General features: G+C 48.1%; 1 protein-coding gene across 5 annotated transcripts in view; it reads left to right on the plus strand.

Annotated features, from left to right (window-relative positions):
- LOC118780934 (arginine-glutamic acid dipeptide repeats protein-like) overlaps window positions 1–23,967 on the plus strand; it is a 165,266-nt gene that overhangs the window by 94,312 nt on the left and 46,987 nt on the right. For 3 of the 5 annotated variants that reach the window (XM_036533715.1, XM_036533717.1, XM_036533716.1), the window contains exons 4-6: window positions 13,784–13,889; window positions 14,487–14,583; window positions 16,194–16,298. In XM_036533715.1, coding sequence (XP_036389608.1) covers window positions 13,784–13,889; window positions 14,487–14,583; window positions 16,194–16,298 — 308 coding nt within the window. Of the gene's footprint in view, window positions 1–13,783; window positions 13,890–14,486; window positions 14,584–16,193; window positions 16,299–22,468; window positions 22,984–23,967 lie in introns of those variants that run through there. The other 2 variants (XM_036533718.1, XM_036533719.1) reach the window with 2 other exon arrangements.

Raw genomic sequence — 23,967 nt, forward strand, 5'->3', positions numbered from 1 at the left:
TAAAGTCTTTGTGCCATTCTTTGGTCTTCCAGGTCGCTCGGTCTTCAGAGTACCTCCCAGTTTTTGTGGACCAAAAGATACTGTTCCTCCTCCCGAAGTAAAAACTAAAAAGCATTTAAGTGTCTACATAAAATACAAGCACTGGGAAATGTGATTTTATGGGTTGTGTGCTTGGGTTCTACAAGCTTTGGGTTATTTTAGGCCTGTTGATTGGGGATTGTTAAGCTCTGTCTGTCTAGCCAGGTCAACAGTCCGCGGTGAAGAATGCGTTTATTGTTCGATGTGTGAATAGTATGACTTTCCCCGATGCCCCGGATATGCGCTCTGTGTGTTTTGTTGTACAAAGAGCCATTGTCTCCGCTTAGCTCCTTTGTGTTTTGCTGATTTGGTTCTTGCTGGAAGCCTTGAAAGGAGCCAGGGCCCTTAAAGGAGGAAGGAGGGGAGCGCAGGCGGTAAAAAAAACGTGTCTGGAACGGGGCTGTGAAGTTTCCAGCCTCGTTATTACTGTAATGAAAGCGCCCTGTGAGAGCGGGCCCGCGGTTCGCAGCTGTGAGCCTGCCTGTTCGGAGCTGCCACCGTGACGGCAATCACAGCTCGGTTTCATAACCTCATCTGATAAGAATCACCAGAGAGGCTCCTGACCAGCGCTCCTTCTCCCTCTCTCCTCTGAGCACACAGGCTGTTATTCTCTCTTTCTCACTGCCTCTGCACATTCCTGCGAGCACGCTGGCGAGCCGCGGTGTAAAGAACCGGGAGAGAGCGCATTTCACAGGGAGCAAGCCTGATCAGAGCTGGCGGTGGGGTGGGGGTATGCTGCCTGGGAGGAGCGGGTGTAATCGATAGCACAGTAGCGACCTGGAAAATTTCCACCGATCGAGGACCCCGATTAGTTTTCATTGGGTGCAGAAGAAAGAACAAAAAGAAACGACACCTTGAAACGAAATGAAAGAGTCCTGGGAAGTTAGCCTTAGCGCTAAAGCAAACAAACACACTGCGTGTCAGTCAGCTGGAGATGAGATGTAAAGATCTTTCTCTCTCTACACACACACACACACACCATGCTCCGCTCCTCACTGCTAAGCTTAATGATAGGCTGTTTGTTTGGCGTCTGCCGGATGATTGGTCCTGACAGGGGAAAGGGGGTGTAATTTACGCCCGGCGTTACAGACCGCTGTTGTTACGCCCGCAGCCTCGCGCGCTAAGAAAATAACCGTTACCGGCAATCACGCGCTGATCCGAGGCGGAAACGTCACTCCTGCTCTGTCTCCTCCTTGATCTTTTTATGTGTGTTTTTTGATGCTCTGGTTTTGAGTTTTGTTGCAGATGTCATGGATGTGGCAGAATGAAAAACAAATTCAAATTGGCAAAATACCTGCGGTGTTGTCGTTATGGAACGGTTAGCTCTGTTTACATATATGCCACAATTTATATATTCTTCTGCACTGAAGGTAGCAAAACATTTTGGTGCGGTGTGTGTGTTTTGTTGCACTGCACAGATACAGGCAGCTGATCCCATTGACATTCAAATCTAGCCTGCTATAATACTGCAGCACCCGGCCAGATGATTTAGTTAGCTTGCTAATGAGCCGAGGAGCTAACGGCTACGGCTATGTGTATTCCCGTAAAGTTGGTAGAGGTAATGACATCACCGTAATTAGCGCTTCACGGAAGTTTGAGAGTGCTTTTTTTGCAGCTGTATTAAGTCCGAGGGATAAATGTTTCCCTGAAATCTGTGGCTGATTACCAGAAAAAAACCCATGAAGTGTGTTTACAATGCTTTTTAATTACAGCTCATCCAAACTGTGGTGAATAGGCAGCTAGCCATAGAGGTGCCCTGAGACACGCTCTTTTCCTGCCAGCCTGAATACTACTATGTATAGTTACTATAATGGAAAAAATAAATAAGAGGAAAACAGAGTGCACGCAGAAATGTGTAAAAAGGTGATAGCGGTCTATAGGGGGATGAAATTGAGTTTAGGCCTCAGAGTCTCCCCTAATTTATCCAATGCTAGGGTGACCATACGTCCTCTTTTCCCCGGACGTGTCCTCGTTTTGGGACCTAAAACATGCATCTCTAAATGAGGACGTGTCCGGGGAAAAAGAGGACGTATGGTCACCCTATCCAATGCTGATTTAAAAAATACTCTTAAACAAGTGAATGCTGAACTCTGGAGCTGAGGATGAACTTGGGGTGACAGCAGCGCTAATGTTGAAGTCGGAGCGTTCCCGCTTCCTACAGCGGACTCAGCACATCGCTCTGCTGTTTCATGCTGTATGTAGCACTTTCTTAGGCAGCGTTTTTGTGCCGCCTTCCACCAGTAAAGGTCATTTTACAGTCACGATTTTGTCTACTGTCAATCTGTTGTTCCTGAAACACTTGGACCAGACACCGATTTTTAAGATGGTCGCTTCTGAGGGGAAAAAGAAGGAGTTTAAGTTTTTTTTTGTTGTTGTTGTTAGAAGGTGTGAGATATAGGGCAGAAAATATCTCTCGGGGGACTTGCGGGCAATTTTGTGAAATAATGGAAACAAGTTTCGGAAGCTGCCAGCTGTTAAGTAGCCCATTACCACATTATTATTATATATTTTTATTTATTTATTTTCAAACATGTGGCACTACAAATATCTAAGCCAAGCAGCTACATAAGATGTCAACATACCATGTTGGTAATAAAAATGCCTCTTTCAAAATGAGAATAGAAAACAGATTAGTAAATGAATGGAAATTTCCGCTGTGTCGGCCGGGCTTTGCGGCCTCCCCTTCGCCACATGCACACGTTTGAGTGGAAAAATTGGAAATGAAAATACTTTTTTGTGTTGGCTGCAGCCCATTACGTGTAATTAAAATTACTCTGAGCTGCTTTTTATCCCCTCCGGCTTTCTGAACGCGCTCTGTAAAAAAAGAGGAGCCGGGGTTGGTGGCGCACGGAGGTCCTGATGTCTGTGGCTGGAGCGCTAGGCCCCGCCCCCTGCCCCTCCTCCTCCTCCTGCCGTGGCCGTCACCTTGGGAGGACGGGCGGCTCTCCACCGGTATCCGAGGCAAGAGTGAAACGGAGCTGAGAGACGCCATGCTGGGAGTAAACCAGAGACGGGGAGAAAGTGATGACCCCTCACCCTGCCTGTGTGTGAGAGAGGAGCATTTTGTTTTCTCTCCCTCCCTCCCTCTCTCCGTCTCTCCCCTGCAGCAAACGGCCATTCTCTCTCTTCGCTGAGCTGAACTCAGTAATTCCCCATCCTGCCGTAAAACCTTTTGCCTCCCTGTCGGTGAAACCTGTGGGTTTGTAGATCAAATGACTGGAGGTGTGTGCGTGTGTGTGTGTGGTGTGTGTGTGTGTGTGTGTGGTGTGTGTGTGTGCGTGTGCGTGTGTGTGTGTGTGCGGCCACGTATGTGTGTGGGTGTGTGTGCATGCGTGTGCGCTCGCACGTGTGTGTATTTTACCATTACACGTATCTGGGTTTGATGTGCCCGCTGTCTGTGGGGCGAGATGTGCTTTCACAGGCAGCCCCTCTCCATTTTTCCGTCTCCACGGGCTGCCATTTCATTGGGGAGTGCGGCACGGCGCAGCGTTCATGTCATTAGACAGGAAGGAGGCGAGCGAGTCCGCGCAGGTGATCCCCCCCCTCCCCCCGGTGGCGACAGAATTAGCATCCTGGCCCCGGGGCAGAGATAAGGAGACTCCCGCGGCTGCTCTCCTCCGGGTCCCGGCGGGGTCAGCTCCATCCTCTTTGCCACTCTGAGAGGGGGGGGGAAGGGGCGAGGCAGGGGACACGGTGCGCCTCTTATTTAAAGCTAAGGGTAGAAGCGAGGACAAGCTCGGCCTCTATATCTGTACTTCACAGCAGCTGCCTTGCCTTTGAGTGTCTGCGCGTGTGGGCTTGTGGGCCTGCTCCCACCTTCAGAGCCTCCCTCGCCCTCTCATAACTATTAAGATGTTTGTGTAAGACTGGCAGTCAGCTACTTAGCGATGAATGTTTACAACTTATTTTTTTCTTTTTCCCCAGCGCTGCCTTATTTACTGTCCTGGCCCGGGTGTGGGGTGGGCGGAGCCGTCCGCAGGCTGTGATTAATGGCTGTCTAGACGCTGGGAGGGCACGCAGGCCAGCGCAGGCTCTGGTTATATAACCCCTTCCACTGTCATCGCTGCCGTGTTTTTGCAGCTGTTTTGTATACCGCGTCGGTCACGCGGGAGCAGGCCGAAGCCTCCTCTCTTTGTGCATTGCCTCCTCTCTCTGTAGTTTTTTCCGTTTTTGCCTTGCCCCCCTGCCCCCCACAGTAAGGACCCCCCCCCCCCCCCCTCCCTCCTGGAGTGGGTGACTGCGTTTCGGGCGGCCGAGGCAGATTGTCTGGTCGCAGTGAATGGGGTGGAGTGTGTAAAGAGCCTGGTGGATTAGCGGGTCAGTGTATCACTGGGAGAGCTGCGTCACCTTGAGAAGTAGGAGATGGGGATCCGTTAAGTGTGCGGATTGTGTGGGGAGCAGGACCAGCTGGTGCTCTGGCCTTACTGTCACTCCCACGCCGTATCGGAGGCCTCTGAACAACCTCAGACAGGCTCCACCAGCCTCCAAACCGGCTTCCACTGTCTTAGCACAGTCCCAAACAGCCTCTGAACAGCCTCTGAACAGCCTCAGAACATCCCAAAATAGGCTCCAGCAGCCTCCAAAAAGGCCCAAACAGCTGCAAACAGCCTCTGAACAGCCTCTCACACTCTTTATTTCTTCCTTTCAAGGCTTCTTTCTCAATGCTGAGCGCGCTTATGTGTGTTGGGGGGCAGTCATATATATATATAAATATAAATATATATATATACACATTCCCATCAGCTGTGCTTCCACTCAAGTCAACTGACCACAACACAGGCTGCCTTAGACAGAGCCCCCAAACAGCTGCTGTTTCGCACAAAGCTCCTCCCTGCCCCGGAGCAGTGGCTCCACGCCCAAACCGCCGAGCGCTGCAGGAGCGCAAGGTGAGTGGCTCAATCAGCCAAATCAAACATTCACCGCCATCGCAAGTCACCAGAGCAATTAGACCCCCGCGCAAAGAAAAGCACCAGCAACAAAGCCCATTGTCCCAGCCAACTACCCTGCGGTGCGTGGCAGACAGATCTGGGGGGGGGGGTTTGGAGGGAAGGGTGGGGGTGGGTATTGGGGGGGGGGTTTGGCAGTATTTGATACCTCCAAGCCGCTTTACTCACAGCTCAGCTCACACTCGACTGAATTCGCTGATCGATTAGCTGTGGCTTAACCAGGACTTCTCATTTCCTGCCTTCCATTACCCCGCGCTCAATCACGCCCGCGCCGCTGCTTTGTGGCCGCCACTTCCCTCCGCGCCCAGATTAGACATCCAGGCATGTTTCAAATCTGAAAGGCCCTCTCTCCCTCTCTCTCTCTCTCTCTCTCTCTCTCTCCCTCCCTCGCTCCCTCTCCCTCTCTCTCTCTCTCTCTCTCCCTCGCTCCCTCGCTCCCTCTCTCTCCCTCGCTCCCTCTCCCTCTCTCTCTCCCTCCCTCTCTCTCCCTCGCTCCCTCTCCCTCTCTCTCTCTCTCTCTCTCTCTCTCTCTCTCTCTCTCTCTCTCTCTCTCTCTCTCTCCCTCCCTCTCTCTCTCTCTCTCTCTCTCTCTCTCTCTCTCTCTCTCTCTCTCTCTCTCTCTCTCTCTCTCTCTCCCGCTCGGCCGAGATGACTCAGTCACGAAGGGCGTGCTAACAAGGCAAGGCATTGTGTGTGTGTGTGTGTGTGTGTGCGATGGGATTCAGGAGGCGGGGGGCGGGAAATGAACCCAGGCTGGGGACTAACTAAACCAAGGCTGGAGTACTTACAGCAGGGCCCTTGCGGTGGATTCGAATTTTACATGGGGGGGGGGGGGGATGAAGGAATGAAAGAAGGATATACGCTGAATTTAAAGCTCATTACCAGCAATACGCCTGCTTTAGCATTTGAAAAACTAACATAGTGGCAGATGGATGTAGTGTCGCTCTCCTAAAGACATACTGCTGTTGGTAGCACAGGGCATCCTAGCGTATTTATTGTATTCTTTGTCCTTTTTTTAAAGCATGCGGTTTTGTTTGGCTGTTGTGCTTTGGCGCAGGTTAGCCATGTTTGGCTGTGATTTCACAGTGTGTGAGCGCAGCAGAGAGAAACAGGTTCTGAAGTGGCGGGAACAAGCAGGTGTGGGTTTCCTTTGGGGGTGGGGGGGGGGGGGGGGGTGCGCCACTGTCTTATCCCCCCACCCCAAAGGAAACCTACCCCCTCAGAGCTGCCGCAGAAGTGGAATCCAATACTAATTACCTCCGGTGGTCGCCGTGCGGGCGGCCATCGCGGGCCCAGCAAACCCGGGTTTATAGAGTAGAGACCGCACTCTGCAGCTGCCCTGCCCATCTGTCAGCGCCCGTAACCCGAGCCCTGCTGCAGCGAAGCGCGGTCCCTGTTCTGCCTGGGATCTGCGTGTCGGTGCGTATCGCGCCGGCGTTGCCGTTGCCGTTGCCTCCGTCTCTGCAGATCCCCCCCCTGTGGGGACGCTGTTGTGCCAGGGAACGCTGAATGCCTCTGATCAGGGCGCTGCTAATAGTGGTTGTGATAGTTGTTCTGTTCCTGCTTCGCTGTGCGTTAATCAGCACGCTGGCACTCCCTCCCCGGGAGCCCGACCGCCTGCTCACCACAGCTGCGATAGAATTCAGCCATCCAGCTGTATAGCATGGTGGTTTAGAACCAGGACTCATAACCGAAAGGTTGCCAGTTCGATTCCCCGCTGGAGCACTGCTGCTGTACCCTTGGGCAAGGTCCTTAACCCACAGTTGCCTCACTAAGTATCCAGCTGTATAAATGGATGACATTGTAAAAACCGATGTAAGTCACTAAATGCCAATAATAATAATAATGTAATGAACCACGCAGGGTGTTTGTCACAGGTGCTAATAACAGGCTCCTTCAGAGGCAAACAGCGTCTCCCGCTAACGCTAGCCTGTGTTTCTCTGTCATCGGTGGAGGCCAGTTTGAGATCCTGTCAGTGTGTTCCAGCAATTACACTGCTGCTCTTCATATGCTTAGCAGATGCTTCTATCCCAGGTGACAGAAATTTCTTTTTTTTTCCTTCATGTTCTTCATTTGTGTTTATACAGCTGGCTATTTACTGAGGCAGTTCAGGTTAAGTACCCTGCCCAAGGGTACAACAGCACTGTCCTGCCATATTGAGTTTTTAATTTCTCTCACATCCTGCCTCACTTCACATTGGCCTGTATTTTGAAAATGACAACAACGATATAATTCAGTATATTATACATGACACATCTACATCTACAACACTCCCAACACTCTTATCCAGAATGACTTACATACAGTAGATTACAATTTTATCCATTTATATAGCTGGATATTTGCTGAGTCAATTATGGGTTAAGTACTTTGCCCAAGGGTACAACATCAGTGTCCCAGCAGGGAGTTGAACCGGCGACCTTTCAGTTACTGTTCTGTTCTGCTCCTTACCACAACGCCACACATATATAAAAGACCTGTTGATGCTAATGTGTTTTTTTTCTGGATGCCCAATGTGACTGTAACGCATAGCATCAAGCTAAGCTGAGTACGCTGCTCCATGCAGGTGCCCAAGACTGGCAGCTTGGGTTCAGAAAGCCGACGTCAGAAAGCGTGGCCACACATGCCACTGTCACAGATGCTGGCGCATACAAGCATCCTGCCGGCTTTCAGGATGTGGTCACAGGCGCCAGAAAACTAGAGTGTTTCAAGGGTTTGCAATTGTTTTTTTGTTTGTTTTTCTTTTGGTTCATAATTACTTGAACGGTGTATGAGTATAGCAGAGGGGGCAGCAGTGTAGCGTAGGAGCAGGGCTTGTAATCGGGATGTTGCTAGCTCAGTTCCCCGGTTGGGCATTGATGCTGTACCTTTGGTCAAGGTACCTAACCCAGATTTGTGTCAGTAAATATCCAGCTGTATAAATGGAAAACAGGTAAAAATGGTACCCTGTGTTGCTCTGGATAAGAGCGTCTGCTAAATGACGATAATGCCATGCCATGAATCTAAGGTAGTCAGGGGTCACCGTTAGTGACAATGTTCAAAATGTGAGTGTTTACAGATGTCACTCGAGTGTCTGCAAGGCATTAAGGGATGAGGGTGTAATATAATAGATTCAGGTGGAGATGGTCACTGCTGTGTTAGTTGCGGTCACTGAGGTCAGAGAGTCCCCTAACCTCCTGTCGTGTCGGAGGGACAAGCAGGAAAGAGACACGTCTTAAGATCAGCTCCACTGTGCTTTGTCAGAGTGCTTGTTCTCTGAAACGGGATTCATTTGTTGGGGGGGGGGGGGGGGGGGGTTGGAGGAGGTTGGAGGGGGGAAAGAGAGAAGCCTGGCTTTGTTACAGTGAAAATCTCCCACTTTGAACTGGCTAATGCTCATCAAATCCAATATAGACCCAGGATGACAGATGGGCAGAGTGTCTTCAAAGCGAATGGAGATTTAATATCTAAATAGCACAGGCAGTGAGAGAGAGAGACACAGTGCTGAACGGTGCAAAGGTCCTGACAGAGCCTTCATCACAGCTGTGACTCTCTCTCTCTCTCTCTCTCTCTCTCTCTCTCTCTCTCTCTCTCCATCTCTCTCTCTCCATCTCTCTCCCCCTCTCTTTCTCTCTGACACCCCCCCCCCATTTGTTCTTTTTGACATACATAGGAGGGAAAATCTGTACACAGGATTTTGCAAGGAGAAAACATTTAATTAACACTTGTTTACTGTCATTAGCATGAACCTCATAAGGCTGAGAAGCACGTCACTCTAATGAGCCTTTGTCTCTGACGAATGTTTGATTGTTGCTCCAAAGTACATGTTTAGCAAATAAATGCAAAAATAACCACTGTTTCTTTTTTACTGCACTGTTGACGTTTGTAAGGTGATAATCTGATTTCCATAACCTTCTATAGAAATAAATGCAGGAAATAAATCACCAGACCCAGAACCTGTCATTAGTGTAAGAGGAATGATGGAGATGGTGTGTGTATGTGTGTGTGTGTGACTGCCTACCTCTTTGTGTGTCTGAATGTGTGTGTCCATCCACCTGCTTCTTTGTGTGTGTGTGTGTGTGTGTGTGTGTGTGTGTGTGTGTGTGTGTGTGTGTGTGTGTGTGGATTGCCTGCCTTTGTGTATGTGTGTGTGTGTGTGTGTGTGTGTGTGTGTGTGTGTGTGTCAGAGAGAGAGATTGCCTGCCTCTGTAGGGGTGTGTGTGTGTGTGTGGATTGCCTGCCTTTGTGTGTGTGTGTGTCAGAGAGAGAGACTGCCTGCCTCTGTAGGGGTGTGTGTGTGTGTCAGAGAGAGATTGCCTGCCTCTGTAGGGGTGTGTGTGTGTGCTCAGAGCCACACAGCACAGCGGCCCCTGCAGCTCTGACACACGGCTGTGTGAGGCTCAGTGCTCTTTGTCATGGTTTGCTGAAGCCCAGATGGAAGTGCTTACGGAGTATATGTACTGGAGCTGCATGCTGGCGGAGCACTGGGGCTTGTGTTATATCAGAGCGGAGAGCGGGGCGGAAACGCCTACTAAAACAGATCCATCATTCCGCCAGTCTCCCAGCACGGCCCCCCCTCCCCTTCCCTCGATAATCATATCATGTGTTCAGAGATGATTATTTTCCATAGATGAATCCGTGTCTTTTGGAAGCCGTAATCAAGCCTGTGTTCTCTGTTAGACGGCGGTGCAGCCGCACTGGTGTGACACAGCCCTCCCTCGCTCTCCTCTCTCCTTCATCAAGGTTGAGAAGCGGTCTCCCGTCAGCCGCTCGGCATGATGGAGGAGATCCCGCTCGATCTCCCCGACGGCACGCTGGCTCTCACATAATGGGAGCGACAGGCGAGGGAGAGGCGCAGCCGAAACACCAGAAAATAAACACGGATTTTCTGTTAATGTGTGCTGAGAGAGAGAGAGAGGAGGGGGTCTGCTTTTACTTAATGTCCCCTCAGTGTGGGATAAGGAGGGCTGGTTTTGGAGCGGGACCCTCGCTCCCGGTGTGTCCCAGGATCGGGGGGGTTGCTGCCGCCGCGTCTGCGTGTGGCGTGTCTGAATCTCGCGGCCGCTGGGAGGAACGGCGGGCAAGCCGCCCGGGTTACGGATGAGCGTTGTCACGGACGCGGCGGCGGCTCTGCTTAATGATGGCGCTAAACAGACACATAAATATTGGATGACAGCGCGGCCCTGTACGCCTCCCCCCTCATCCACAGGAGGACAGATGAACATCGCAGGGGGATTCTGGGTAGTGAGAGCGAGGCTTGTTCGTGGCCATACCGTGGCGGTTCAAACCCGCAGTCCAGTTCCGGTTTATGCATTTCCCAACCGGTCCGGTGGGTCTGGAAATGAGTGGCTCTCTGCCCCCCTGCCCCACCTGTCTGTATCATTCAGGTGAGATTGAGGCCCACCCTTTGCTCCTCTGAGACCTCACCCACCCAACCCCCCCCCCCCCCGGCTCCACATCGCTCCAGGCCTCAGATCCACGGCTGGTGTAGGTAACCTGCACTCCCGGTTTACTGGGGAAGCCCTCTGATTGGCAGCGAGGCTTAGAGCTGTCTCGGGGATAGGAGAAAACCCCCCACGAAACGGCCACGCTGCAGCTCTGTGTTCAGGTGCTTAAGTCGAGGTATAATTGGGCTTTGTTGCCGGTCAGGTTTAGACTTTCGGCCTCACCCAGGGACTCGTTTGAGATTCTGGGCTCTCCTTTCCTCCTTCTCTGAGGGATGAAGCATTCGTTTTTACCCTTCGCTCCATGGCCTCACCAGCACCGCACTGAGAGCCAATCCTCCCCTGCTCTGTGAAGAGCGCCCCGCGCCCTTAATCTCCCTTTAAAAGTCCGTCCTCCCTGCTCTTTCTCACCCGCCCCACTCTCTCGCAGCCTTCCCCGCTCAGCTCTCTGTCTTCCCTCCATCTGTTCCGCCTCAGTGCGGACCGAGGGCACATCAAACAGCCATGACTCAGTCCTCTCTTCCCTTTCCTCGTTACTTGGCAGAGAGTTATCAGTCGTTGGCGCCGCACCTTCGGCAGTGACTCGGCCACCTCCCATCCCTCCCGGTGTTGAGCGGGGAAGCTCTCTGTCCCCTCTGAGGGCTGATTCCTCCCTGGCGCCGCACTGACACATCACACGTACAAAAGAAGCGAACGGTCATTAGAGACCAAAGTCAAACAGGGCTGGCCTGAGCAAAGAGGGGAGGGGGGGCATGGGGGGGGGGTGTTTTTTGGCCAGCCTGTATGGTGGAATGCTTTAGTCCCATCTTCTGTGTCGCATAACCATGAGGGCTACAACTGTTGCTATTATACGCGGCTAAAACCTTCCCTTTCAGATCCCCCCTCTTGATGAATGGGGCGACTCGCAGATACTTGGTGTAAAGTGACAACTTGGATCGAGTTAGAGATAAAAAAAAAAAAACCTGGACTCTACACTTCTCTCCCACTTCCTTCCTCCCTCCTCTCTTCCGAGGTAGAGAGTCAGGTTTTTTTTTCACTACACAGAGCAGGCCTGACGAAGGGGAGGGAAGGAGCTACTGGAGAAGGCCCCAGGACGGAGAGATGGCCGCCGCAGCTTCTGCGAACGTGGCTCAGAATGCCCGCTAATCAATTCGGCATTGTCATTCTAACGGCCTGCCTCTGCCTCCGCTCTCCGGCCTGACTGCTTAAGAGTACTTACCTCCATAATTTGATTCGGTGCAATGATCTGCTCGGTGCAACACGCAAACACAATTAGGGTGTAATAATGAAAGAGTCATTTCCAGTCTATAGACTCTCCAGAAAGGGAAAGGTCAGAGGTTTCAGGCTCAGGACTGGAGGTGAGGCGTAAGTGACTTGTGTGCTTTTTGCTGTACACCTCTGCTCTGGAGTGTTTGGATACATCCACAGCAGTGCAGTTTGTGTTGCGCGGACACAGCTTGGTTTCCTGCCTACATGCTGCCTATGAAATGTGACGTGCAGGCGCTGAAGTAGTGTGAGGCAGTTACAGAGCTGCACATAGGGGTGCAGTCAGCGTCATCAGTGCAGCGGTGCGGGGGAGGAGGAAGTGCAGTCTGGGATACTTGGAGGCCCTGCTGACGGGGCACAACTGCCCCCATCCCCACAGGAGCCAAAATATCGCCATGGAAAACACTGGGTTTTTAATTAGCTTCCCCGGCAAAAGGCCGCGTATGGCGATTATGGGTTACTGAAGCACGTTGTGACAGCATTGAGTGTAGGTTTTTTCCCTCACCATTGGCGTTTGTAAGGTGATAATCTGATTTCCATAAACTTCAATAGAAATAAATGCAGGAAATAAATCACCAGACCCAGAACCTGTCATTAGTGTAAGAGGAGTGATGGAGATGGTGTGTGTACGCGTGTGCCTCCCTGCCTTTATGTGTGTGTGTGTGTGTGTGTGTGTGTGTGTGTGTGTGTGTGTGTGTGTGTGTGCGTGTGTGCGTGTGTGCGTGTGTGTGCGTGTGTGTGCGCGTGTGTGCGTGTCTGTGTCTGTGTCTTTGTGTGTGTGTGTGTGCGTGCCAGCGGGCATTTGTGTGAGCTTGTGAACATGGAATTCATTATATTGTGCTTTTAAAAAATGTTGTACTGTAAATAGTGTTCTTTGTCCTGTGCGGTGTGTTTTCATGTGAGCAGCAGAGGGTATGCTGTCTGAGCTGTGGTGAACTGCGAACCAGCGGCGGAGTCTAACTCAGCCAGACTGCTGCCCCGTTCTGCCGCCGTCTCTGACAGACAGCCATTAGGTTACTTTTTTTACTCTCTGAATTGTAATTGACAGCCGTTCTCCCTCCCTGCGTGTGTGTGCATTAATCCAGTGAGAGGGCGAATGCCTTACCCTCCCTAATGCTCTGGCTGATATAATGAGCCCAGCTACCACACTGAAAGAGCCTTCAGACAATGAGCAGTGTTAAAGCTGCTGTGGCCATGCCTGTAAATACTTGTCCCACTGTCACCCCAGATGAAGATTATGCTTTGTTTCCTCCTATATTTGATTACTGGCACAGTGACACAGTCCTCTTTGACTGGGAGCTTGTATCCACAGTCGTTCTGTGCACGGCTGTGATTTCTGGCTGCTTGTGTAAGGGCTTCCAAGCTGTGCGGCTTTCTGTGTTATTTTAAATGCTCTGAATGGTCAGGTCGGTTTGTATGGAGGGATAATAAATATTTCATGTCAGTGAATGAATACACAGTGTCTGACTCCTTCGTTTTTTTTTTCCCTCCCTTTTTTCTGCTGCCCTAGCCGTGTCGTAAACTGCTTCTGAAACCGATCTCTGTCTCAGTGCTGCCACTTACTGTTAATTTACGGGAACTGCAGGTGTCTCCTGAACATTTAGTCCCTGTAATTGACAGTGGGTGGCAGTGTTTTAGGTACTGTTTCACCAGAGAAGTGAGCAGTGAGAATTCACTGCCTGGCTGAATATTGATGGCCTCTTCCTCACCGGTTCACTGATCTTTAACAGATGTCTGTTCGGATTTCCTTTTTCCCTCATTTGTGACAACGCTGATGTAAATTCTTTATAGCAAGGTAAAATAAAGGTTTTTGTGTTTCACATTTTCCCCCCCAGACTGAAACACACAGGGATGCTTTATGCAAATTTTATGAAAGAATTAAGAGTGTCCAATCCCTTTTTAATTGACTTAGTTCCGCGGCGTGCTTCGCCGAGGAGGCCGTGCTGTAAACCAAAGGGCGGGAAAGGGGTCTGTCTGCCAAGGCTCCGCTTTGCGACGCTGTTAACAAACAAGCGACGTCTGTTTATTTTACTGGATGTTTTTTTTTTCCTTTCTCCTTTTCCCTTCCAGAGTAAACGGGACCATCTGCTCATGAGCGTGAAGTGGTACTACCGGCAGTCCGAGGTGCCCGACTCTGTGTACCAGCACCTGGTGCAGGACCGCAACAATGAGAACGGTAAGGGGAGGAAATACGAGAAGGGCCTGTGTGTGTGTGTGTGTGTGTGTGTGTGTGTGTGTGTGTGTGTGTGTGTGTGTGTGTGTGTGTGTGTGTGTGCGTGTGTGTGTGTGTGTGTGTTAGAGAGAGAGAGAGAGTGAGAGAGTGTGTTTGCGAGTGTGTGCGTGTGTGTGTGTGTAATTCTGTAACAACAATAAAACATGAAAAATAACCACAGGGGGATGCGACCGCACTGTCTGAAATGGACGAGGCGCAGGGAAACAGAATAAAGCAATCATCTGCTTTGTTCCCTGGATAATGCTCCTTCAGATGAGCCGCGGGATGGGGAGGATGGGGGGGTTGGGGGGGGGGCGTGAAGTGCAAATAGCTTCTATTGTAACACGGCCCCTGAGCGAGCGCTCCCAGGCTATCGGCCGCAAATCTCCCCGCACTCGATACACACATCAGCCCGCGATGGAATAACATCACGCTGGGTGTTCCCGAAACAACCCCGCACACGCGGGACCCGGCGGAGGCAGCAGTGCTCGGGCCAGATGTAGAGAGGCCCCCCCCTCAATCCCCCTCCCCTCCCCTCACTCTCACTCTTCCCTCCCACAGACTCCGGCCGAGAGCTCGTCATCACCGACCCAGTGGTCAAGAGCCGGGAGCTCTTCATTTCAGACTACGTGGACACCTACCATGCTGCTGCGCTCAGGTGAGGAACCTGGCAACACACCTGCACATGTTACATTACATTACATTCATTCATTTAGCAAACACTCTTTTGCAGAGTGACTTCCAGCACAAATGAACAGAGGTGTATCCATTCAAGTTGAATGTGCAACAGTGTCTGACCAGGCTAACAACACTCCCAGACCAGTGAGTGTGAGCAGAACACCATTCAAGCCCTACCACAAGTTAACTTGTGCTCACCTGACTAGACAGCCTAGAAACTAAGGGAAGCCAAGCGCACATACTACCATACATCAGTCACTAGATCTCAGAATCTAAAACACGTGATACTAAGCATAGAATGAACAGCAGGTATTACAAGTAATACAAGTAGCAGGTATCAGAGGATTAGGGTTTGAGGTGGAACCGAGATGCAGTCTAAAGAGGTGGAGGCCTGACCGGAGCCAGGGCTGGCTGTGATTCCGACCGCCACAGCTCCACACAAGAGTAGCCATTTCCTTCTGCGGTTCCATGCTGGCACTCTGTTGGTTCCATTGTCAATGTGTGAAATTATACCCCCAGTCGGGCAGTCCCGTGCTAAGTCGCCTGAGGCTCGGAAGTTTTCTTCTTTGTTCCATAGGCTTTCCAGCTTCTAGTTACAGCCAGAAATGGGACATATCTCATATGTATAGACAAGCTTTCTTTTGTGGGTATGAGTTTTAAAATTGCATTTCACCTTGAAAGTAGTATTTTTGTAGATAACATGATACATAAAGTTAAATTAAGCATTTGTAACTGGCTTGGGCTTTGGCCCACATTATTCCACATACAGAACATTTTTGACAGTAACAGTGCTTTTCTGGTCATGGTTAACTTCAAAAAAACAGAGACAGGCATGGTTATTGTCCAGGCTGGAAATCAGTGTCGTTCTTTAACAATCTTTTTTTCCCTTTGCGCATGTGATTTTCTTTTTTTCCTTTTCCCTCCTTTAACGAAAACCATGTGGAGCGCGCCGTGGCCACGCTCAAAGCCGCATGTCAGAACCACTGATTTCAGGGCAAATTAGCAGCAGCTCCTGCCCCACAGAGCCCCCTTTGATTCCGCTCCCAGAGATCTCGATAAACGCACCGAGTTCCAGCGGGGTGTCGTAATACGGCGCCCAAACCTCGCGCCCCTCCTTTCATCTTGCGAGGGGGAAAGTATCATTCCTCTCTGGGACCGGCGGGCCATGGAACGCCAGCCAGTCACAGCGAGGCCCGTTCCCGCCAAGGATCCAGACGTGGATCCGGAGATGTATTTAAAAAAAAAAAAAAAGCCGTTAGAAGGTGAAATTAGATCAAGATGTGGTTATTAGCCGCCGTGGTTCTGCGCGGCGTTCAGAAAAGAGTGCGCGTCGGGGTCCTCTTTATCTGCAGCGTGTTACACACCACTGAAGATGACGGGCTGTCGTGTTCCGCCCGTGCTAATAAGTAAGGAGCGGCAGCCTCGTCTGTCTTGTTAATGTCATTTTCGCGAGCATGTTTACGAGCACGCGTTTTAACTGACAAACACGTTAATGGCATCGAATGTTCACCAGGCAATATCAGTGGTAAAAATGTTGTGAAAGCTTTGGCGGAAGGTGCCGTTTGTAATGAATGCTCCTTTGTGTTTCAGAGGGAAGTGCAACATTGCCCACTTCTCCGACATTTTCGCTGCCAGGGAGTTCAAAGCCCGCATTGACTCCTTTTTCTACATCCTGGGATACAACCCAGAGACCAGGTAAGAACGAGTCCCCTCTCATCTGCCTGCACAACCAATCCTCTCCTGCCCAAACCCCAAGGCTTGGATCTCACAGTGCTACAGTAGATAACTGGAGTGTCCCTCTGTAGAACGCTTAGCTCTGCTTCTCGTACCTGTTGTCGGATCAGCCAAAAAATTTGAATAATTTCGTCCTTATCTGATGTGTGGTAGTTTCACCAGCTCCCTTCCGCATCTGTCAGACAGACAAACAGACAGGGGTGATCACATGACCTCCGCGCCACCTACAGGTGGCAGAGGAGATTGCAGCTGATGCATATTGAGAAAAGGCTATGTGGTGTTGTAGCTCATTCGGCTATTTGTAATATAATTAGCACCTTAATGCTTCAGGGGGCCTGATAAGCACACAAGGTGATTATGTTTAGCTGCAGCTTATGAGCATTCTTGTGTTTTGAAATAACTCTGTCCAAGCCTGCAGAAATATGAAACGTATGCTCACGCTCTCTGAATGGCAGGTTGGAATGTATGTTACGGATGTTATTTGTCCTTTTCAGTTTCACATTTTTAATAGAATGGAAGCAAGCAAGGATTGGTACGAAAGAGGAGTGTACATAAGCCTGCTTAGAGCTCGGATATATGTTTGGATAATAATGGTTGCTATTGTTGTGCTTGTTCTTATTATGTTATTAAATGTGTTCTTAATGTTTGGAATCTGGGGCTAAAGTCCTGCTTTTATTCTTGTGCTAATGCTGCAGTCTGTGACGACTCCTTTTTAAATCATTCAAGGATTATGGACCAGTTTAAGGTGCTTTAGCGCTCCCCTGTTGTAGCGCCAGTCATCTTTTTTTTTTTCCAGAACCGCCCTAAATTTAATTCAGTGAGATCTGTGATTTGACCTAGCGGTAAATTTCATTCGGAGAGAATCCCATACGATTGCACTGCAGGGCATTTCTGCCGAGATAAAGCACGGTACTCTATTTCATCTCGAGGTGGAGCGCTAACATTTATTTCTGCCATTTAGTAAATACACAATGCACAATCGCACCCAGCTGCAGAGTGAAATATGGTACAGAAATAAAGGACTGGCAGCCCTCATGCAGGCGTGGAAACATCCTCCAGTCGCGGGCTTTTGAAGGAGCGGCACTTACTGTAGATTAACATCAGTTGTCAGACCACCCAGAGCAGCCGGCTGTAATCTCTCTCCCCCCTCCGCCTCCCGCTGCTGCAGTGTATTGGCCTGATTAAAGCTGCCTGCAATCTGCGCCGCATTCGGGCTGAGAGGCGCTCCGTCACCGCGTTCATGGCAACGCATAAACACACACACACAAACGCGCACACATGCACACACGCACACATACACACACACACACAAACGCACACACGCACACATACACACACACACACACAAACGCACACATGCACACACGCACACATACACACACACACACAAACGCACACACACAAACGCACACACACAAACGCACACATACACACGCACACATACACACGCACACATACACACACACACACACACACACACACACACACACACACACACACAAACACAAACACAAACAGAGAAAGACAGAATGTAGCGGCCTGAACACTGTTAGGTCTGGCCTGAGACCACTGTTTGAATACTGTGATAGGGAAATGTATAGATGGTTAGGCTTCGTGTGTGTGTGTGTGTGTGTGTGTGTGTGTGTGTATGTGTGTGTGTGTGTGTGTGTGTGTGTGCGCGTGTGCGTGTGTGTGAGCGTGTGTGTGCATGCGTGCGTGTGTGCATGCATGCGTGTGTGCATGCATGCGTGGATGGATAAATGACAAGCTGTCATTGGCTGGGTTGTTGTTGGTATTTGTGTATATTATGTGTAGCACAGAGCAATGTGTAGTTCAGCTATTGCACAGAACACTCCACATATCTCAACATGTGTAATTGCATTAGACACATAAATAAAACAATGTTTGGGAGGAAGTGCTGCAGCTAGTAAACTGACGGGCCCATTTAGTGCTGTCATCTTATAATGCTTATAACATCATTTTATAACGCTGCAGCCTGCCTCTGGTCAAGCAGTTAAAGCTAGCTCTGATGCTGAGGCCCACAAGCATTCCATTAGCATGCTAGCATTAACCACAGTATGAGCTTCTGTTGGTAAGATGCACTCCAATAACACACTGATTGAATAACCACATGACTAGATTTCTTTTTGGTGAAGAATGTGATTTTTTTTCCAAAATGAACAATAATACTGATTTTAAGACAACAAAACCATGAACCATCTCGACCCACTGCAAAATTGTGTCAGGCTATAGGAATGAATATGTGTCTAAGAAAGGACTTGATCATGAATATGTGATATCAAATTCTCGCTGAGCTTGCATATTTCTTAATATTAAGACCAAAAAATGCTAAGGAGCACACAGTGCTTATATGCTTTAATAGAGGATAAGTCATACACCCTGACTACTGCAGAGTTATGATAGTTATCAGCAAGCAGCACAAATATACTAATATACTAGGACAATAATAAATTGACATTGTAGAAAGTGTAGCCGTTCATTTCTGCTCTCTTGGCTTGGCATTTACTGCTGCCAGTTTGATTTGCTACAGTGTATTGATTTCAGAGGATGAACGCGAACTAGATTTGGAAACATGCAGCCCTATATGCACATCCAGTACTGGATGATTACATGAACACATTGATAACGACTCACTAAAGCAAAGACTTTTCAATAGTTGTGGCTCACTGGCAAAATCATATTCTGAGCTTTAATGACATTTGTGAATGATGGCTAGTAATCTTCCAAGCAGGTACTCATTTAAAGTGGAAGATCATCCACCTAAAACCAGGTTTGAATAGATAGAATATGACTGAAAAGGAAAAAGCCGTTTCATTTTGATACCATATAAAGGGCCCGATATTAAAGATATTAAGTGTTTAATACACAAGATTATTAGGAACAGGAATTGTGAATGGTCGTTGTCTGTTTCAGCTAGTCACATGAGTTTGTAAAGAGTGACCTGACGGTGTCAAAAATGACTGAAGTGACCAGATGCCTCGGATCTGTAGGAGGTGTGATGTAGCCCTAGAATGGGGGTCGGTTCTGAACCAGGAAAAGAGTATGCTGTGCAGCTGATACAGATTGACGCTTTCATGTTGTTCTGAGGAGGTACGCCTTGGCAGGCATTTTAAAGTTCCTACTGGGTCACATTCGAGGTGTCATTGACATTTCCGTTTTTCTTGTTGTCATGAGGACAAGAAAACTGTGGAAACCAGTGAGCATTTAAATGACTGCTTAGTGCAGCAATTTAGATTTCTTTCTATCCACCATATAGTTAAATGGACTTAAATGTTGCAAATGTTGCATTAATTGAGAATAGCTAAAATAGTATGCAGTGTGGCACTATCATAGGGTTCCATATACCTGCAGTATAACTGAAGAGGTGGACAAAGATGTGGTAGCTATCTTTTCTGTCACCACATATACCAGCTTGTTCTGATTTAAGGACCCAGCACAAGCTAGCTTTCCGCGGTGTGAACTGCCTCTGCTTTATTCACATGCTGCAAGAAGCACTCAGTGCACACAGCGACATGTCATAAAACATTCATGTCTGTCTTCATGGCCGTCTGAACATGGAAGGCTGAGAAGCGAGCTGGGAGTGATGAAATGAAAGCCTCTTGCAGAATGTCTGTGTTGCCCTGCTGTAATTCCAGACTATCCATACAGCGACAACCAGCCAAGCTGTGGTGCTTCTGCTGCTTCTCTGGCTACCTTCTGAATTTCCAACATGCCGTTAATTGTTTCATTGGGAATTCAGGCCCCAAACTGGGCCAGCTGTTATACCTTACAGGAGGCTGGATTTCAGTGATAGTTCCAGTAGGAGACAGTCCATTAAGTGGATATTGCCATATTCAGAGGCAGATATTTCAAGGTAGGACTTTATATCAGAACATTACTAATGGCTTCTTTACACAAGCATTACATGCAGGCATGTACGCAGTTACCATATAGCATCCACACAGGGATTGTATGTCTAAAGTCTAAACTATGACATGATATTTCTTAGGTGCATTTCATCAGTGGACAGAAAAACACCACACAGCAGTCAGTACAGTGTGACATACAGGCAGCAGGTTTATTACGTATGAAATACAACTAATAAAAGGAAAATGGAAAAATGTAACAGGTGATATTAGGGTTACCAACAAATGTAATAATGTAATGCCAACACTGACGCATTACTGATGCCATTACTGAGAGATTCCATTTTGGACTTTCTCATGCATTAGTACAACCTCTACATCATTGACTTAAACTTTTTTTTTGGTTAATTTGACTAAAAAAAAACATCACATCGTATGTCACGACTTGAGCTCTCCCTCAAAAAGAAATACAGATTTTTAACTGAACACAACTATGTTATCACAGTCAGTGATAGACAAAATGTGCCAGAGATCAAGCTCCTCTTCCTGCTGCAAATGCTCAGAGAGGGATATTATTTTATCATTTTAAAACTGATCTTTTGTATTGTGCGTAAATCATCATGCTGCCCGAGGAACAGAAACTGACATTTAGTCAGAGCCATAAAAGGTCAATGCATATTATTCCCCCAGGGGAGCGCTGTACGAGTTGGCAGTTGTCATGTAAAATAAATTATACTCCTCATACAAGCAAAAAAAAAAAAAAGAAGTAATGAATTCACAGATGGAATATTGTGATCTGCGGCATGCACACAGGCAGAACACAGAACTCCTCCCCGCGGTGTTCCTTGGTGGCTAACACCCTGGCAAATTAAAATGCAATGCCGACTGTCACAATTAGAGGAGGAGATGAGTGCACACTGCTATTCTTAAGAGGAGCATGTTGTAATTATCAGCGGCCACGCTCTGAGAGCAATCCTCTTAATTAATCCTCTTCCTTTTGGTGTTATTCTCAGCTAGACGATGAAAAGTGCATGTTGGGTCTCGGATGAAAAGCTTTCTTGATCGTTTTTTTTTTTCCTGCCCTTTTTTCCCCATTGTACAAAAAGACCTCTGAATCCTGTCATGCAGTATCTTCTGTTCTTTTGTTGATATTAACAAGCTTTTGCCAGTGCCAGCTTTGCACAATGTGTCCACCTGCCATGAGGATACACCGATTGTTCGGAATTGTAGATAAAGATGTACTCTGTGAAGATCTAAAACTTGTTACACGTGTTCAGGGATACAGATACAAAAAAAAAAAAAAAAAAAACGCCATATGTGAACATGTGACTGCTGTATACACAGACTAATAGAGAGTGACATTTTTAATGTGACATCAGTCATTTTAAGCATGTGCTGTTAGGTTATCAACTTTTATTCAATTTTCAACAACTCCAGCTTGGAAGAAGAGCTAGATATGGAGTATTTCAGTATGTGAATATGCACATTGTTAAAAGGTACATTATATTTAATGTTATTATACAAACTCACAATGTAACGGTCTCCAAGTTTGCATCATATTTCTGCTGAATCTAAGTTGACCGTTTGTTCAGCTATCAAGTATTGGTGATTGAAAAGGTTGGCGACTGTGCTTTCAATCAATATAAATAAGCATGAGAAAATATTTTCTCATTAAAGAGATTAATAACTGAGAGCTGGAACACAGCTACCATGTGTTTCAGATAACATAGCATAATTGGATACAGTACAAAGATTATTCATTGAGAGGAAATAAGGAAAATAAGACACCGGTATTGATATATATATTATATATATATATATATATATACATATATATATATATATATATATATATATATATATATATACTGTTGTGATACAGTAAAGTGTCAGACTATACATTCTTCAATATTTCTGTCTTAACTCAGGAGGAAGAGTGTGAACATACTGTATATGTGTACTTTGTGCACTTTTTTATTATTCTAAGAAGCATTCTATATCAGTCACGCTTTCCTTTCCCTGTCTTTACCTATGTTCGATTACAGGATAAGAAATGCAGCTTGTTCATTTTAATTTCTCATTCCACGCATAGGTCATGGTAAACGGACAGGTCACTTGCATCGCCAAAAGATTCATATTTCAAATGTTCCAAAAATAATCCGATTTTCGTTGTAAATGAAGTATATGCCCGGTGCTAAATAAACACTTAGCTACCCAAGGTTAGTTTTTAAAGGACCCTTCAGGCGTGAAGAAAATCTGTGCGAAGGTGCGAAAAGGATTCATTCCCAGCGCGGGGCGCCACAGGGGGGGGCCGTGACGGTTCTCTCAGGCTTGGACTCGTGACTGTTGTGTGTTCGGAAACCCCTGCTTCGGGGCCCCACAGTCTCTCTGGCTGCCTGTCGCGTTGCCGACTCCCTCCCTCCCCTGCTTGTTTGGTATGCAGCGCTGGGCGTCAGCGGCTTCGCCAGTCGGCCTTGTTTATGGAAAAAAAAAGACTGGCGGAGAGATGGATCGCGTTTCCAGCGTGTCTGTGTTTAAGGTCGCGGCACATGCTCAGTTGTGTCTGTCGAAACGGGAACTTTGTACGCTGTGCGTGAAGGCTGAGGTCATAGCACAAGCTCAGTGAAAACCTCTCCGAGAGATTGCGTGCGCCTCCATTTTGAGTACTTAGAAATAGGTGGGTAGGGACAGTTTTATCCCAGCCCCGACAGCAGGCAAACTGTCAACATTGAGCGCAAGCACTTCGATTCCGACATGGATGACCTGTTCAGTCCGCGAAGGTAGGTTTGTATATTTGTCTCACCTGTTTATGAAACCGCTCCGTTGTTTTTGCTGTCTCGTTCCGATCTCCGCTGTTGTAGGATGCAACGCGTTTAGATCGCCAGTAATCGGTCTACCTAAAAATATTTACAACCGAGTTGCAGATGCGGTGGTACTGTCGCAAGCGTCAACATGCTAGCCGTCACAGTTTGCTAGCTGGTGAGCTATCCATTGTGCTACTGTAAATGGTTAGCGAGCTAGCATTTAGCCAGGTGTATAGCGCATTGCTAGCCAGGCTTGCAGGATGCGAAGTTGCTGTCGCGCTTGTGCACCCACTTGTCACCGATTTGCTGATCACTATACCTAGCTAGACGTGCATCGTTAGCTAGCCGATTGACTTTCTTTCCGCACCGTGATTTGTGTTGCCTCGGGAACATACGAAGCGACGCTTGCCAGGACTCCATTTTGCAGCACTTTATATTCCCGTGTTTACAACCGAGATGACATGGCGTAGGAGGCGGCTGGGAGCTCCGCCGTAGGCTCATGCATGCACAAAAATAATGTCAGCGTATACACATCTGCAGCGGGTTCTGAGCGGATATTAATAAAGGTTGGGGCCTAGTACTGTATTTAGTTAGCTATGAAGCTAATGTTTGGACGGACTGGCACACTTGTGCAAGGATTGGGTGAAATTGATGGAAGGGGCGGGGTTAGCCTTGATTGCTGTCCCGATTGTCGAGTCAAAGTGCTGGGTGATGCATTGTTTTGACTGGCCATGGCTAGCCAGCTAACTTGCTATAATCATTTCAATCACTGCATCTCAACATTAGTAACATGGTTGTGATTTAACACCCGAGTGGATTAGCACGCTTGGAGCTATTCTGAGTGTTGTTGCTGTAAGTAGTGTAGATCATGTGTGGATGTACTGTATTTAGCTCACTGGATATCAAACATTTCTTGAACTTGTCACATACAAATGGGAACAGCTGCAGATTTGAATATAT

This window comes from Megalops cyprinoides, chromosome 7 (genome assembly GCF_013368585.1).
Source record: "Megalops cyprinoides isolate fMegCyp1 chromosome 7, fMegCyp1.pri, whole genome shotgun sequence".
Taxonomy (NCBI): domain Eukaryota; kingdom Metazoa; phylum Chordata; class Actinopteri; order Elopiformes; family Megalopidae; genus Megalops; species Megalops cyprinoides.